Genomic DNA, 15,620 nt, shown 5'->3' with positions numbered 1-15,620 from the left:
AAAGAAAGGACATTTTTCATGAAAGCCACCTTAGTTTTGTCTGTCCATTTTTGTTTAAGAATTGCCTCTGTGTAGTTATGTTAACAGGGGGAGAACATTGCTTTTTCTTGGTTTAGGATTTCTACAGAAGGCACGATTGATTTTTGTTTAGTTTGGTGTTTGAAGGTGTTTTTCTGTAAGCGTGGGACAGAGAGAAGGGGAGTGGAAGTTGGGTGGTTTTTTGGGGTTTTTTTGTTTATTTGTTTGTTTGTTTTGTTTGGGTTTTTTTTTTTTTATTTCTCAGTTGTTCACATTTCCTAACCAGCTATTTTATTTTTCAAATAAAAAATGGCTTTTGTTTACCCAAACAGGACATGAATTTCTTTCCTTGTATAAAGAATGAGACTGATAGGAGTTTGGGCTCAATACTTGCAGAAAAAAAATTGCAGATATGTTGCTGTGTTTTTTGAAATACTGATGCATTTTTTGTTTGTTTTTCATGTTTTCCTTCAGATTATAAATTTAGACTCTAATTTAGTCATTGGAGTGACTGTATATCAGCCAAGCCATTCTTGGGAATTAAAAAAAAAAGGAACTATTTTCAGCAAAATAAGATTATGGAAAGATTAGTGTATGATATTTAGAATAGTTTAGTATATAGTTTATGCCATAAACATTTTTATGTAAATATTTCAAGCTGTACTACTTCTCAGGAGAAATCAGGGAATAAATATCAGGCTGATGCAAACAGAAAGTGTTGAAGCAATATTTACTTAGAGAAAGTAGACTATTATGTTAGTTTTTTCTTTAATGACATGTTTTTGACCATGCCTTTTTCACAGTCCCCCCATGAACACAGAAATTAAGATATTTGCAAAGCATTAATACTTCTCTTCTTCTGGTGCATCTACTAATTTTGCACTGATTCACTGAGTTTATAGCTGAGTATTTCTTCAGACTGCAGCTGAGCCTTTATTTTCATATGAATAAATGAGGCAGTTCTGCAGGCAGCTGCAGAAAGCTGGTGTGTTATTTTCTGCAGTGGTGGATTGCTGCACAGAGGTAACCTCCTGGCTGACAAATAATGTGTTCAATGTAGCATTTGCTGGCTGGTGTTTGTGCTCTGTGTTCCCACCTGGGGACGAGCTTAAAGCAGCAGAATGTCTTAGGCATAGCTGCTGATGTGTCATCCCCTCTGACCCTCCTGCAGGCAGCATGAAGCACCATTTGAAGGCAAGCTAATAAGCCAAGAGGTGATGCTGAAGCGGCAGGAGGAAGAAATGATGCAACTGCAAGCCAGGATGGCTCTGAGGCAGTCCCGGCCTAACCTCTACCCTGGGGATGCAATTAGATCCTCAATGCTTGACATCACCAGAGACCCACTGAGGGAAATAGCCCTGGAAACAGCCATGACACAAAGGAAACTGAGGGTAATGCCCTGAGCTCAGGTGAACTCTTGTTTTCATTGAAACGCAGCGCTGTCTTGACTGAAACTCTGGTATGTGGGATTCATAAGCCTGGTCCTGTAATAAACAGTCATCAGGAGATGAAATACCAGGTGTGTGGGGTTGGCCTACTTTCACAGGGTAAAACTTCTGAGATTTTGTGGCATTAGTGGCTACAGAGGCTAAAGTGGCATCAAGAGATGCTAAAACAGACAGCAAGGCTCGACAATTGCATCAATTAAACAGTATAGCATCCTAACAAAGGTAAGGCATAGGTTTCCTCCTCTGTTCTGTGGTGTTTTCAGCCACTTCATTTGCATTTCTCTTCATGGAATGTGGATGTGCCCTGCCAGCATCAGAGGTCATTAAATGAACAAGTTGGGAAGGTAAAGAGAGAGAGCATTCATTTGCCTCACAAGTTCACCCTGTGCAAATCCCCTTTGCTTTCCCAGCTGTCTTGGTATGATGAAATAGGGAATTACACACAAAGAGGGAGACAGAGGTATATAGGTATATTTACAGAGGTAAACAGAGTGTCTGATGTGTGGAATAGATGATGGCTTGATGCCCTCTGCTGCTGCTTTCCATGAACTGGATATTTTAATTTTTTTTTTAAAGTAAGCATGGGAAAACTTGAAGCAAGACTCAGGCACTCGTTGCCCTAATGCAGGCTAATAACTCCTGTATCTGTCTCCAGTCCATCACATTAAGATGAGTTAGCTCATGTAGGCTTTAACTAACCAAGTTGGTTCCCCTCTCTGTCCTCCAACCCTTAAGAGGTTTTTGTGAAAGTGTTTTGCATATAGTACAGACTAGGTAGCAGGTAATTGCCAAATTTTAGCCTTTGGTCCCTCTTTTGCATTTGCAGGGTGGGAGTTAACTGTGCCCCAGCCTGTTGTCCCAGCAACACAGTGTTCATTCATACTCTGTTGTGATTTGCAGAATTTCTTTGGCCCAGAGTTTGTGAAAATGACAATTGAGCCGTTCATCTCCTTGGATCTACCGAAGTCTATCCTGGTAAGAAAGGGGCTGTTGAGCCATCTTTGGCAGGGGAAGTGTGTTAAACCAACAAATGTGTTTTTATCACAAGTGTGAATGTTGAGAGATTTCATTTCACAAAATGCAGACTAAGAAAGGCAAGAGTGATGACACCAGGAGAAAAGTAAATGTGATGCTTCTGAGTGGGCAGAAGCTGGAGCTGACCTGTGATACCAAAACAATATGTAAAGATGTCTTTGATATGGTTGTGGCCCATATTGGCTTGGTGGAGCATCACTTCTTTGGATTGGCTACTTTAAGAGGTAAGAATAAATTATTATATATGCTAAATTATTTCTACTGCCCTTATTCAGTACTCTCTTTAAGAGATATTGTGCTTATTAAGTCGATGTTAGTCAATGGAAAACTTTGCTGTTCAATGCCCAGTTTCAGAATTATAAATCTGGTCTTTATCCTCCATCTAGTGCAAATACTTGGTTTTCATGCTTTTACCTCTTTCATGTTTGTGGCAGACAATGAGTTTTTCTTCGTGGATCCTGACATAAAGCTAAGTAAAGTAGCTCCAGAAGGATGGAAAGAAGAACCAAAGAAGAAGAACAAGCCTCCTGTCAACTTCACTCTGTTTTTTCGCATAAAGTTTTTTGTGGATGATGTCAGTCTCATACAGTGAGTGTATGAAATTTTTTATAGCCCCTTAAGCCCTAAATTTATGGACAGAAATTAGGTATTAATCTGTACTGGAGGACCAAAGGTGGTGTGTGAGTTTTTTTCATGTTTTTGTTTTATTTTCCTGTTCTAGGCACACGCTGACATGTCACCAGTACTACCTGCAGTTGAGGAAGGACATCCTAGAAGACAGGATGCACTGTGATGATGAGACAGCCTTATTATTAGCATCCTTAGCTCTCCAAGCTGAGTATGGAGATTACCAGGCAGAGGTACATCATCAAATCCACCTTTGATCTTGTTGAGCTGTGATCTTGCTGCTTCATTAAAGACTGGACTGTGCTCTGCCACATGTGCTCTGCAGCTCTGCCCCAGACTGGAAGCTCAGCTGATATGCTCTATGCTCTTGGCAGGTTTTACTGTGAGCAGCTGTTCCTAAATTCTAACACAGTTGCAGAATCTGTGTGTTAAAGCCATTTTTTTTTCAGTGGAAGTAGAGTCAGGCTTGAATATGGAGAAGCTGATATGAATTAAGCTGTTGGTCAAGATGGAGATTGTGATTCCCTCCCCTTACTCAGAATCTTATGATTCTCTGAGTTGTAATGTACAGTTGTTTGTAAAGATGAATGTTTGTGCTTCAGTTGTGCTCATAGGGCATGGAAGTATGTGGAGGTGCCATCACAAAAATGTTTTGTGTTGCAGGTGCACGGCTTGTCCTATTTCAGAGTAGAACACTATGTCCCAGCAAGAGTGATGGAGAAACTGGATCTGTCCTACATCAAGGAGGAGCTGCCAAAACTGCACAGCACTTACGTGGGTGCCTCTGAAAAAGAGACAGAGTTAGAATTTCTGAAGGTAAGTGGGCAGCAGTTGGCTTCCTTCATCTGTGGCTTAAAAATTCCCTTGTTGGAATGTGGGTTCATGGACTTCAAGTGAAAGCACAGTAAAACAACTCAGGCTCTGAATTACACTGAAAGGAAGAAAGCTGAAAAGATTTTGTCCAAAGGACACATCATAACAAGCCAAAAGAAATTGTAACAGATGGGAAGTTCTCTCACTTTTTCCCAATCAGTAGCTCAAGCTAGCTAAAAGCAACTACTAATCTAAAGGAAGATTTTTGTTTGCTCTAAAGGAAGCACTGTTTATGAGGCAGCACACCCTGTATTCCCCATGCATTTTGTGCTTTCTGTAGAGGGAGAAAAGCTCATAAATTACAAAAAGATTTGTTACAGCTAGTACTTTGTGTGATCCTTGGTATGAAGCAAGCTAGAAGTACTGCCAAGGAGAATTTTTTGTGCAGGTTCTATGTAAGATGATAGGAAAGGCATTATCCATGGAAATATTTGGATTATTCTAAAAGGACTCATTGAGAAATCTAATTATGGTGTTTGCTCGTGGGATAATAATCAGATTCTCCCTTGATCAAAATGAGTTCAGGGAGCGAAGGATTGCTGTTGAAACACCAAATAATCATTACACTGTAATTCCACAGCCACACTGCAGTTCCACCATCTCTGAGTATGTGATGGAAGAGACACTCAGCTTTGTCCATTCCAAGTCTGTTGCTTGTTTTGCAGAAGTGTTCTTGTAACTTAGCTGCAGAGAGCAAAGCAGGGTGACAGGATCCTGGCTAAAACCTAGCCTGGCTGGGGGTGTGGTGGGGGGAGTTAGCTTCCCTTGTTTGAATTCATTCCATCAGTCCCTTACACCAGTACTGAAGAGACAACAGGGGTGAATAACTGGGACTGCAAAGTGCAGTTTCATTCCCAGTGAAAAACTGGGAGTGAAACTGCATATGATACCTTAATATGGTCACAGAATTGCAGTGTTAGTTTAATTCTGCTTTTACAAAATGTGTGAAGTACAAGTGCATCTGTCTGGTTACGGTTCCTTGCTAACAACTGCTTTGTGCAAGTTTGATTTACTCACACGTGTTCTCTGTTTGTGCTTTCCCTGTTTGATTTTAATAAACATTGGGTTCATTTGCTGTAGTCTGGCAAGTCAAGAGGTACCACCAAGTCTTAAAACCCTCAGCTGATGTGTGTCTGTAATAATAACTGTAAGCTGTAAGTAAGTGGAATCACCAGGCAGAGAGGATTATTTTGCTAAAATCTATATATTTACATGCACATGTAAACATTTATAGAGAGATATATAATATTTCCATATAGTGCTATGGAAACTTGTAATGGCCCTAAAATTCATACTCATAGAAGTTTCATTGCATTGATCTGTGCAGTTGTGTCAGAGGCTCACAGAATATGGGGTTCACCTTCATCACGTGCTGCCTGAGAAGAGATCCCAAACAGGAATCCTTCTGGGAGTGTGCTGCAAAGGAGTTGTCATTTTTGAAGTTCACAATGGTGCACGTACACCTGTGCTGCGCTTCCCGTGGAGAGAGACAAAGAAAATATCCTTTAGTGTGAGTTGCTCTCTTTTCCTCTGTGTGTACACATCTATATTTGTGTGTCCAGTTACTGTGAGTTTTGGTTGGTTATTTTTGCAAATTAAGCAGCTGCTTTACAGCATAGTCTGACTGTGTTTTGGATGGCTGTCATATTATGGGATTGAAATAGGAGCTTTCATGTTTGGAAGGTTTTATTTTTTTCCTTAGCTTGCATGGACAAGCATAGTGAAGGAGCACCAGACTGAGAATCCTGCATTAGAGGACTGGGTACAGGCAAATACCAGTACTCAGTATAATTAGGAGATGCACCTATGTTGCTTTCAAGTTATATTTCCAAGAGTAGTTAAGTTAAATGATAAAAGATAACAGGCTGACACTTGATCTGGACAACACCAGCCAAGAGTGGGTACACCATAATCTGGTGATCATGTGTCAGTTTTTAATGAAGCATTGAGCTTCAAATGCTTACCTTTATATAGGTATTGAAAACACTTCTAATTCTGTCTGATACCTTATTGAAAAGCTACAGCTTATTTCATCTGTGAGATGGTTTTAACTAGAATGGATAAATTCTAGTTTAAAAATTACTGAAAATATAAGTTCAAGATCTGGAACATTAACTGAGAGATTTGGTAATTAGATCAGCATGTAGTTATTTTTCTCTTAAATGGCAGCATCCCTTGTGACTTCCTCAGGGCTTTTGAAAAACCCCATCTTGAAAAATATAATAGTTCTGGTTGTCATTACTCAGCACTAACAGTAACAGAGACAGATTAAATAATAATAAAGCACCTTCTCATCTAGCCCAGGAGTAGCTTTAAAGAGCTACTTTATAAATCTCACATTACCTTTGACTCCTATTTTAATAGAAATCTCTTTCATCAGTGCATTTTGCTTCAGGAAAGTTTGAATGCTGCAACTGTGCACAAGCAAACACAGAATTCTTTGTAGGCTAAAAGAAATAATTTGTCTTTGACTTTTTTTCTTTCTCCATTGTGTAGAAGAAGAAAATAACTTTGCAGAACACATCAGATGGCATCAAGCATGCCTTTCAGACTGACAATAGTAAGACTTGCCAGTACCTTCTGCATCTCTGCTCTTCCCAGCATAAGTTCCAGCTACAGATGAGAACCAGACAGAGCAATCAAGACACTCAGGACATTGGTAAGGACTGTGATACTGTGTTAGTTTGTACTAGCAATCTATAGGTATTTTTGTAAGGAGGAAAACTGAACTGGAGCTTCAGTAATTGTGCTGAGTGCTGTGTGTGTGTAGATCTACATTTAGAGGGCTTATACTATGAAGAAACCCCACTAGCTAAGCTTGTTTAGATTTTGTTTAAGGGGTGGGAAAGGAGTTGGGAGAAGACAGAAAAGCTGGCACACAGCAGCTGCTCTAGTCTAAAAGGAATCTAAAAACAGGTCACTAATAGTACTTCCTTCTTTAATTAAATAAAGGCTTTTGCCTTTTCTTTCAGAAGTATCTTGAAAGTATTTCAATAACAGGACTTTTACCTTTTGCTTAATGTGAAAGGGATTGGCTTGATAATGTGGAATTAATGGTGTGATCATGGGAGTGCAAATAAAATAGGGGACATTCCATGATGCTCCATCTCTAAGCTGTGGATACAGCTGTCTTTATTTTGCTTTGTGTTGGGTGGACCTGGTAAGGAACAACATGGATACTAATTTTTCCTTCATAATTCCCATTTCCTTCATAACTTATGTGCATAACAGAAAAATGTAAAGGCATTCTTTTTTTAGATAAAAAATATTAATTGGATAATGTAATCAGTGAAAAAACCCCTCTGTACAAATTTCTTCACTGATTGGAACAGAGCTCACTTGGCTGGATGGCCTTCAGTGGGGTCTGGAAGAGCTGTTTTGGTCAGTCTGCCTGCTCATGCTCTCTTTGTTCCCTGTTATCTGTCTGCATTCCAGTTAATCCAGACTTCCACCAGTTTAGCTGGGATGAAGTTTGACCACATTGCTGTGGATATTGTGATCTCTAATTTAAAAAAGAAAAGAAAAGAGGAGGGGGGATGGGAGTGGGAAAAGGCTTGTGGCAACTATCCAGCCTTTTTTCTGTTCTGTTGGGCTCAGCCAACTTCAGGCAAAGAAATAAGACCAAGTGACTTAAAGCCTTTTTACCATTCTCTGATTTAGAGTTTGCTTATCCTGAATTGCAGAGAAAAACAGGAAAGGCTTTCTTGGCTAGGCAAACTTGGTTTCTTTTGACAGATGGAGTAGGTGCTGTGCTGTGGGAGTCTGGAAAACAATAGTTTGCTTCTGTACAGTGCAGATCACTTGGAAATCAGAGGTGTCCCAGATTCCACCAATCACTTGTAATCAGAAGCAAACAAATCAGCATTATGGTTAACTCCAGCACACTGATTATTAAAAGTAAAAACAATTGAAACAAAAAATTTGCTGTTGTCGTAACTTTGCTAAATCTACATTGAACCCTTAATATGCCAGTAAAAGCTGGCGCTCAGCAAAATAGTAAAGGAAAGGACAGTAAAGAAAAGGGCATTCTGGAAAATGCTGGAAATTCTAGATTCCAGAAAGGGCATATGGAAAAAAAAAAAAAAAAAAAGAAATGAGGGTTAAGTCAGCCTCATTTCATCATTTACAGATGATGAGTTTTTGAGTTTTGAGCACATGAGAATTTTCAGTTACAGGATTGGCAGAAGGTTTGAAAAGCCTAATGCCTATATAATATAGTTAATGGTGTGAAAGTATTCATCTGAAATCCATAGAAATTCTGTTTGATGTTCTCAGAGGGTAAATAAAATGTCAAGAGAAGAGATCTCAGCACATTTTATTAGGGTACTCTTCCTCATGATGGCAACACAGCAAGTGCAGCTGTCATCGATGCCTTCTGTCAGAGTCAGGAATTCGGATTTGTGGATTTCTGGTCTGATTGGGCAAAATCATTCTTCTGTAGCTTATCTAGTCTGGTGGCTGTGGCTAGAAGAGGTGTTTGGTGTGGGTAAGGAAGTGGTAGTTGTATGCTAATTCACCTGATGAAAGGACAGAAAAACATACCTTCCACAACTAAATCTTCACCATCTCTATGCCTGTCCATACAGAGCTTGAGTTACTCTGGCAGTTAATTCCTGCCTGAGATATTGGAGGCAGTGAAGTCTTTTGGAATGGCAGGACTGAGGCTGCATTTGTCAAATACACTCTTTTCTAAATGCCATGGTATTTACCATTAAACCTAATGGGTGATATGTACCAAAAAAGTCTAATTTTCCCTTTGACTTACAGTGCAGCTTTTATAAAGCAGCTTTTTTTCTACATGTATATAGTGTTAAAAACCCCCCACTGGTTCACCCTAAATCAGAAATACATATGCAGTTGAGGATTGCTTTTCTTGAGACTTCCCTGTGAACTGACTCCAAGACATCAGTGAAGTTTATGAAGGGTCCAGGTGGCCTGATTTCCTTTAAAGTCTCTAACCAGCCAACCAGTTGCCAGAGCTTATCAGGTTCCTGTGTGAGAGCCAAGCCACCACAGCCTGCTAGCCTTAGGAGGCTGTTAGGGTAATAGAAAGGAGCCCTGCTTAGCTTTGCTCTGAATTAAGAGGGGTTTAGGCTAAGATGTATTATCATGAATTTGCTTTCAGCTAAGAACATCCACCCAGACAGTTCCCACGACTCAGCTGACAGTAATTTAATTACAGCCCAAGACCTGTTTCTCACTGCTGCTTAAGGGAATCCTTGCTAATGAGTCCAAAAGTCTGGCAAACCTCAGTCAACACTTTCTGTTTTGTGCTAGGATGTTTGTGGCAGGGAGGTCCTTAAGTGCACCTGAGTGCACTGGTGCTCTGTATCTGGGCAGAGATGCTGCCAAGCCCTCATGGCCTTGCAGCTGTACTGTAAATGTGGAGGGGCTCATGCCAAGAAAACAAAGCAATGGATGGATGGAGGCATCTCATAGTGTGTACATAGGGGAGACCTATTTGTTCAAATCCTGGAAAAGATTTTTATTAAAGGAAGATGTAGTGTTCCAGGTCACTTGGCTTGAGGATATTATTTGTTTTGCAGAAGGAGATGATGTGTCTGTGTCTAAGGCACAGCAGCCTGGCAGGGAATATGAGTCTTCATGCTAATAAGAGGATAAATATTCAGTGGTTTTGGACTTTGGGTTAGTGTAGTGTCATGAACTCCAAACTTTGCTTCCTGAGCAAACCCCATGGTGGGTGATTATATATCTCTGCTAAGCATCTTGAGAAAAAACATTTTTTGTGAGTTGGTTGTTTGAAAAGCATACTTTGCACGAGGTGGTCCCACTAGCTCTACCAAATAACTTTAATTGTTTGGGTTTTGTTGATTTGTTGTTTTTTTTTAATTTCCACAGAAAGAGCTTCATTTAGGAGCCTGAACCTTCATGCAGACTCTGTCAAGGGCTTCAACATGGGCCGAGCCATCAGCACTGGCAGCCTGGCCAGCAGCACTCTGAACAGACTCGCTGTCCGACCCCTGTCTGTCCAGGCAGAGATCCTGAAGAGACTGTCCTGCTCTGAGCTCTCGCTCTTCCAGCCACTTCCTGGCTCTGCAAGGGACAAGAACGAGAAGAGCCCATGGGAGGAAAGGCCCAGAGTTATGAGCAAGTCGTTTCACGATCTGAGTCAGAGTCACATCTCTGTTTACCCCCCGAGGAAAAATGTAATTACTGCTTTCGACTCTTCCCCCAAAAAAATAGAAGATATCATGGGAAAGGTCTTTCAGCAAATGCCAAAATTTGATACTGGATCAGCAACGGGAGCATTAAAACCGAGCAAGTAAGAGTCTCTCTGACCACCCTGCAGTATCTTTGTGTACAGTCAATGTACATTTTGCATCAGTTTTGATTTATTATTCATGCCATTATTTTATTACATTGATCCTTCCCTCTCCCAACTTCCTCTTCCCTCTGTCTGGTTCCCCTTCTCTCCTTCTCCCCTTTAAGTTCAAAATCTCATGCAGGTTTAAGTAGAAGCCCTGAAAGAAAGAAAAATGAATCAGACTCATCATCCATTGAAGATACCGGTCAAGCCTATGTTGTAGGTCAGCATGCAAAAAATAATATTACTGTATTTACTAACAAACTTCTAAAATTGCTTTGGGTGTAATGCTTTGATATGTTTATTAACTGGTGGTTTGATTTGAAAGTGGGAGCAGAGTATCACCTGTTAAAGCAATCCAGGCCATTATTGCAGTGAATCCAAAAAAATCCTCCTTTGGTCAGCACCAATCTGTGCACAGCGGTGTAAAGTAAAAGCTGTAGCAGAAAACAGCTTCCAGGTTATCACTTCAGGGTGCCATTTGGTTGTATGGATCTTTTAATAATTTGCTAGTCTTCAGTCTGTTTGTGAAGGCTGAACTTTTTTAGTATTTTCTGTGGAAAGGATGTCAGGAGTGGTTTTTTGGAAAAGACTGCTTGGCATCAGCTGGGTATTGGCCAGTGCCTCTAAGTAGTAGCTCCACACTTTGGAGTTTTTTCTTCTTTTTTTGGGGTTTTTTTTCAGATATAATAAATTAGTTAAATATTTTTTTGTAGTACACTGGGTGTGTTACAAAAACACATTTGTAGTGAGGTAAGCCAGATGCACTTACTCCATTTTCTTGGCAAGGATTGGAATGCACACAAGTAGTCTTACTATTAACTAAAAGAGAGAGCTCACATTAAAAAAAAAAAAAAGCCAAACATTCAGAGCAGCAAATAGACTTAAACTAACACTGGGGTATTAAAAGTGAACTTTTCATATCTGTGTGTTACCAGTTTCTGGTTCTAGAAGGTTCCCTGTTATAACAATAAACTGAAATATTTGCAGCCTTAGCTGCTGGTTGGCTTTCCTGTAGTTACAAGACATCAGAAAAAGTGGAAGATGGTTAAGTTTCTGGGGATGGAGTCATTATAAATTAACTAAGAAAAGGCAAACAAAGCAGTGTGTGACATCCCATGTCTGTTCCCAGTGCATTTGGAACCAGGACTGACTTGGGAATGATGCATTTTCAGTGCTGAGAGCATAAATGCTGAGGAGTGAGATGAGGTGTGCAGGTTCTGTAGTGACTGATTGCAGCCATTTACTCTGTACCTTGAGTTTTGTGATTAATAGGATCATGTGCTTGCCCGTAATCTTCTGGGCAGAGGTTCTGGTGAGGGTCTTAGCCACATGTCAGAAAGTCCTACTGGATCACACTGCCTGTGCTGAGGGACATAGGTTCTTTGCATGGTGAAACACATCAGATGGAACTTTGGGGTTTATAGGTTTGGAGAAGGTCAGGGCTGCTTTCTTAAGAAGCTTGAATTATTTTTCCTCATTTATTTTCATATATTGGTACATTTATTATTTTATCCTGTAAAGTAGGGCCACATTTGTTTGGCTGTGATAATTCCAAAGTAAACATGATTCTAATATGCAAACAATTTTCAATAGCAGTAGTTCAAATTGCTTGTTACTGCAGCAGCTTATTTGTTCCTTTACAAAATCTTACAAGAGTCCTGTTGTGTTGGCTTATTAGGTTCAGCATATTCAATATCCAATATTGTTAGAAAATTTAGTCTTTGACTTCATTGCTCAAGAGCCATTACTTTTATCTGAAGTTAACCATGGTCATAAAGGCCAGACCTCTGTCCTTCCTTTAATTCATTGCCTTTGCATGAGCTGCCATCCATCTGAACCTTAAACTACACTAGAGCACATGAGTAATTTGGATTTGCTAATACAAAGCTAGTTTTATGTTTATTCATTTTTAAAAGAAGTAGTTTGATATTGTGAATGAGCTCATGTGACCTGTGTAAAGACTGAAATAATTCTTGGTAGCTTTTGTGTTTATAAAAAATTGATAACAGTGTCTAATACTTCCATGCATGTCACAGGTGTTAGCATGAATACTTCAGAAAATCTTCTGTCATCAGCAGCACTAAAAGAGAGCGGTAAGTTGATAAGTAATTAATTCAGTCAGTTTGTCACTTGCAAATGCTTCACTGTTCCACCTGTCCTGTGCCTTTGGTGGTCTTGAGTGCCTCTGCCAGTTAGCTAGATAGGACCTTTTCCTAGTATTTCCTTTCTTAGTATTTATTTTGGATTGCTTCTTGGGGGGCTTTAGACATCTGTGTGTAATATTTTTCAGATATGAATTTTTCAGAAGGGTGAAGCACTTGAAGGGTGCTCTTTCCTATCAGAATCATGCTCTTGAAAGCTCATTTCCCTTAGGAGGTTACTGCTTCTGTGTTTTCTTTTTAGTTCTTTCACTCTTTAGGCTTGATGTGGTTTTGAGGGAGAAAAGACTCCTTTTCTGGGTGATGTGCAGTCTGCTGCACTCTCCTGCATCACTTGTTCTGTGCTTGTACCAGTGTGTGGAGCTCATTAGGTTTCTGCAGCTGTGCCTCTTGCACTTAGGGCAAAAGGATCCCAGGCGCTCCTGGACCAAGTGAATGCATTCTCTAGGAAGCAAGTCCATGAGTTCAGACTTGTAGAATGTCGGTGTTTCCTGAAGTTTCAGGAGATTTGGCTTGTTTATTTGTTTGTATTTTGTTTTGTTTGCTTGTGGGGTGGGGTTTTTTGGTTGGTGTTTGTTAGTGGGTTTTTTTTCTTCACCAAATTATTCTCCTTGGGTCTCTTAAATGCCTGGGTCTACTCCAGCCTGATGGGAAGCCTCAGGAGTCAGAGTTGCATTGTGAGGATGCTCAGATTTTAGAAGAGGTGGAATCTGCAGCCTGTGGAGTTGCGAATGAGGAAGTAAATTGAAGCAAGAGAAGTTCTAGTAGATGTTTCTAATTTTGGTTGCTTTTTAATGAAGAGACACCATTAAGAGAACTCATTGAGTAGCCTTTCAGTAATTTCATATAATGACCCTCAGTTTCAATTTTACCAATGTGTTTGCATCCTCCCTACCTATGAGCAGAGCACATAAACACAGATCTAAACATTTTCCTGAATTAAGACTAATGAAATTAAAGATTCTAGGACTCAGTGATGTTGTCCCTCCACGAGACTGTGCCAGCTGCTTTTCTTAGGAGGAGTAAAAGATTTTTAACTGCTGAAGATGGAAGTGGGTTAGAAGGGTTGTGGAGATTTTTTTCTGTGGTTAGCCATGGCTTAGAAGATGAAAGTTGAACCAACTAGATCAAAACAGCTTTTCAAGTTATCAGAGAAGTAATATTTTCTAATGGAAAAGAACTTTAAAGTAAACCTGAAGGGAAGTGTTGAGGTAGTGTCTGATCATGAAATGTTGGCTTTACAGTTGACTCTCTTCAAACAACACAGAACAGAGTTGCCACACCAGAGAGAGAGATCACTTTGGTGAACTTGAAAAAGGATGAAAAGTTTGGCTTAGGTAAGTGGCTTTAAAATTGTTGACATGTATTTCAAAAAGCCAAAAGCAAAATAAAGTTTTCTGGTCTGTGTTTAAGCATTTATTGTAGAAAAGCAGCACAGGCAGTAGCTGAGCAAAGCAGTGCAGGCAGTAGCTGGATTTTGAAGGCTTTTAAAATGCAGTTTCTGTGATGTTAAGCAAGTCTGTTTTTCAGTTTTTCCATATAAGTGTAGGATAATATTAATATTGTGAACTAGTCATCCTTGAAGTTGGCCTTTTAAGTTTATCTCTGTTTTCAGTGTAGAATTTTGTCTCTGTGGAACCTCACAGCTTTGAGCTGTGATAAATACTTTAAATGAATGCTTTTTTTTTTTTTTTTTTTTTAAAGACAGAATAAAAGCATTATGTGCTAATTGTGGAGTGTTTTCCTTATTCCTGTATTACCAGATGAACACTGATTTGATGATTAAGGAGCCTGGGAGATGAGATATTTGCATAACATTTCTTTCTCTGCCACTGAGTTTTTTGCATAGGCACACATAATTTTTCCTTGTATGAGTAATGAAAAATTTTATGTCAGTGTTGTGCTTCAGGAAGACTCTCTAAAGTGTCCTTAAGGACATTGTTCTGTCATTCAAAATCAGACTGTAGTGTAAATTTGAGAGGGCAAAAAAGCCTACAAGACAGTAATACTTAGTGTTTACACTGCACAGTAATGTATAAGTTGAGCAGAAATGAAAAAAAAAAATTCAAAGAAATGTACTATTTCTCCTCTTTCTTCCCCATGCAATTTATGGTAGTTTGCTGTTTAAGCTGGAATAGAGAAGACCTGATATCTTCTACCTTTTTTTTTCCCCCCCTCTGGAACATTTGTCCCGGGTTTATATGGTAGAATGAACAGAAATAGATTACAAGCCTCAAAATAAAACAGAGACATTGAAAACTCGGATCTTAAGACCAGGGTCAGACTTCTTTGTGAAACATCAAACAATGGAGAAAACCAGAAATTTTTATGTGATAGAAAACAATCTTTATCTGCTCAGTGAATGTACATTTCATGTCACCTGTTTGTGTGTTTCTCTTGCCAGAGTTGTCTTCTGTAGCCTTTGCTGGAGTGTCCTGAACAGACAGACAGACAAAGTCTAAATCAGTTGCTTAAAACAAGAGTATACAATAAAGCTTTATCAAAAAGCTTTGCTGTCTGTTTCCATGCAGATTTAAATTTGAGGTGTCTGGGGTTTTTTACTTTACATTTCTTAGAATGACTAAGTTTTTGTTTGTTCTAGAAGATGGACTTGTGTTAAGTTACATGGTGATCACTGACATTTTTCCTGCTTTGGGCCTTTTCTTCATAGGCTTTCAAATAATCGGTGGAGAGAAGACAGGGAAACTTGATCTGGGAATTTTTATTCATTCGGTTATTCCTGGAGGGCCAGCTGATTTGGAAGGAACTCTAAAACCAGGTGAATAGCATAAAATTCCATCTGTGGTTCTGGGTATCACAGTTCCTTACAATGGTGACCTTCAGTCACCTTCCAGACAATTTCTGAAAACTAGTGATGCTTCATTCCTAGACTATACAAAAACAGCAATCTTACAAATCAATGTAAAAATGATAAAGCTTGAAGCAGCAGAAAGTTGAAGTTATATATAAAGATAAGGGCTTTATTTTCCATTGTGGGTCTTGCAGATGCATTGTAATTTAAAGTTTTTAAAACTCAGTATACATACCTACTTTAATTTTTTAAATTTTAAATTTTTAAATTTTAAAGTTTTAAAAAGTGAAATGGAACCATATATAACCATAACTGTAGTG

At 39.3% G+C, this 15,620-nt stretch overlaps 1 protein-coding gene across 7 annotated transcripts in view; it reads left to right on the top strand.

The window, feature by feature from the left end:
- The window catches only part of PTPN13 (protein tyrosine phosphatase non-receptor type 13), a 112,931-nt gene that overhangs the window by 71,765 nt on the left and 25,546 nt on the right, over window positions 1–15,620 (top strand). For all 7 annotated transcript variants that reach the window (XM_071431529.1, XM_071431528.1, XM_071431526.1 and 4 more), the window contains 13 exons: window positions 1,190–1,409; window positions 2,367–2,441; window positions 2,551–2,725; window positions 2,936–3,089; window positions 3,223–3,361; window positions 3,792–3,944; window positions 5,329–5,511; window positions 6,498–6,660; window positions 9,861–10,284; window positions 10,452–10,549; window positions 12,366–12,422; window positions 13,733–13,825; window positions 15,160–15,267. In XM_071431529.1, the coding sequence (XP_071287630.1) occupies window positions 1,190–1,409; window positions 2,367–2,441; window positions 2,551–2,725; window positions 2,936–3,089; window positions 3,223–3,361; window positions 3,792–3,944; window positions 5,329–5,511; window positions 6,498–6,660; window positions 9,861–10,284; window positions 10,452–10,549; window positions 12,366–12,422; window positions 13,733–13,825; window positions 15,160–15,267 (2,042 nt within the window). The remainder of the gene's footprint in view (window positions 1–1,189; window positions 1,410–2,366; window positions 2,442–2,550; window positions 2,726–2,935; window positions 3,090–3,222; window positions 3,362–3,791; window positions 3,945–5,328; window positions 5,512–6,497; window positions 6,661–9,860; window positions 10,285–10,451; window positions 10,550–12,365; window positions 12,423–13,732; window positions 13,826–15,159; window positions 15,268–15,620) is intronic.

The sequence above is a fragment of the Agelaius tricolor genome, unplaced genomic scaffold (genome assembly GCF_023055355.1).
Source record: "Agelaius tricolor isolate 1412-34295 unplaced genomic scaffold, bAgeTri1.0.p SCAF_8, whole genome shotgun sequence".
Classification (NCBI taxonomy): domain Eukaryota; kingdom Metazoa; phylum Chordata; class Aves; order Passeriformes; family Icteridae; genus Agelaius; species Agelaius tricolor.
This window is presented reverse-complemented; position numbering and strand designations above follow the sequence as displayed.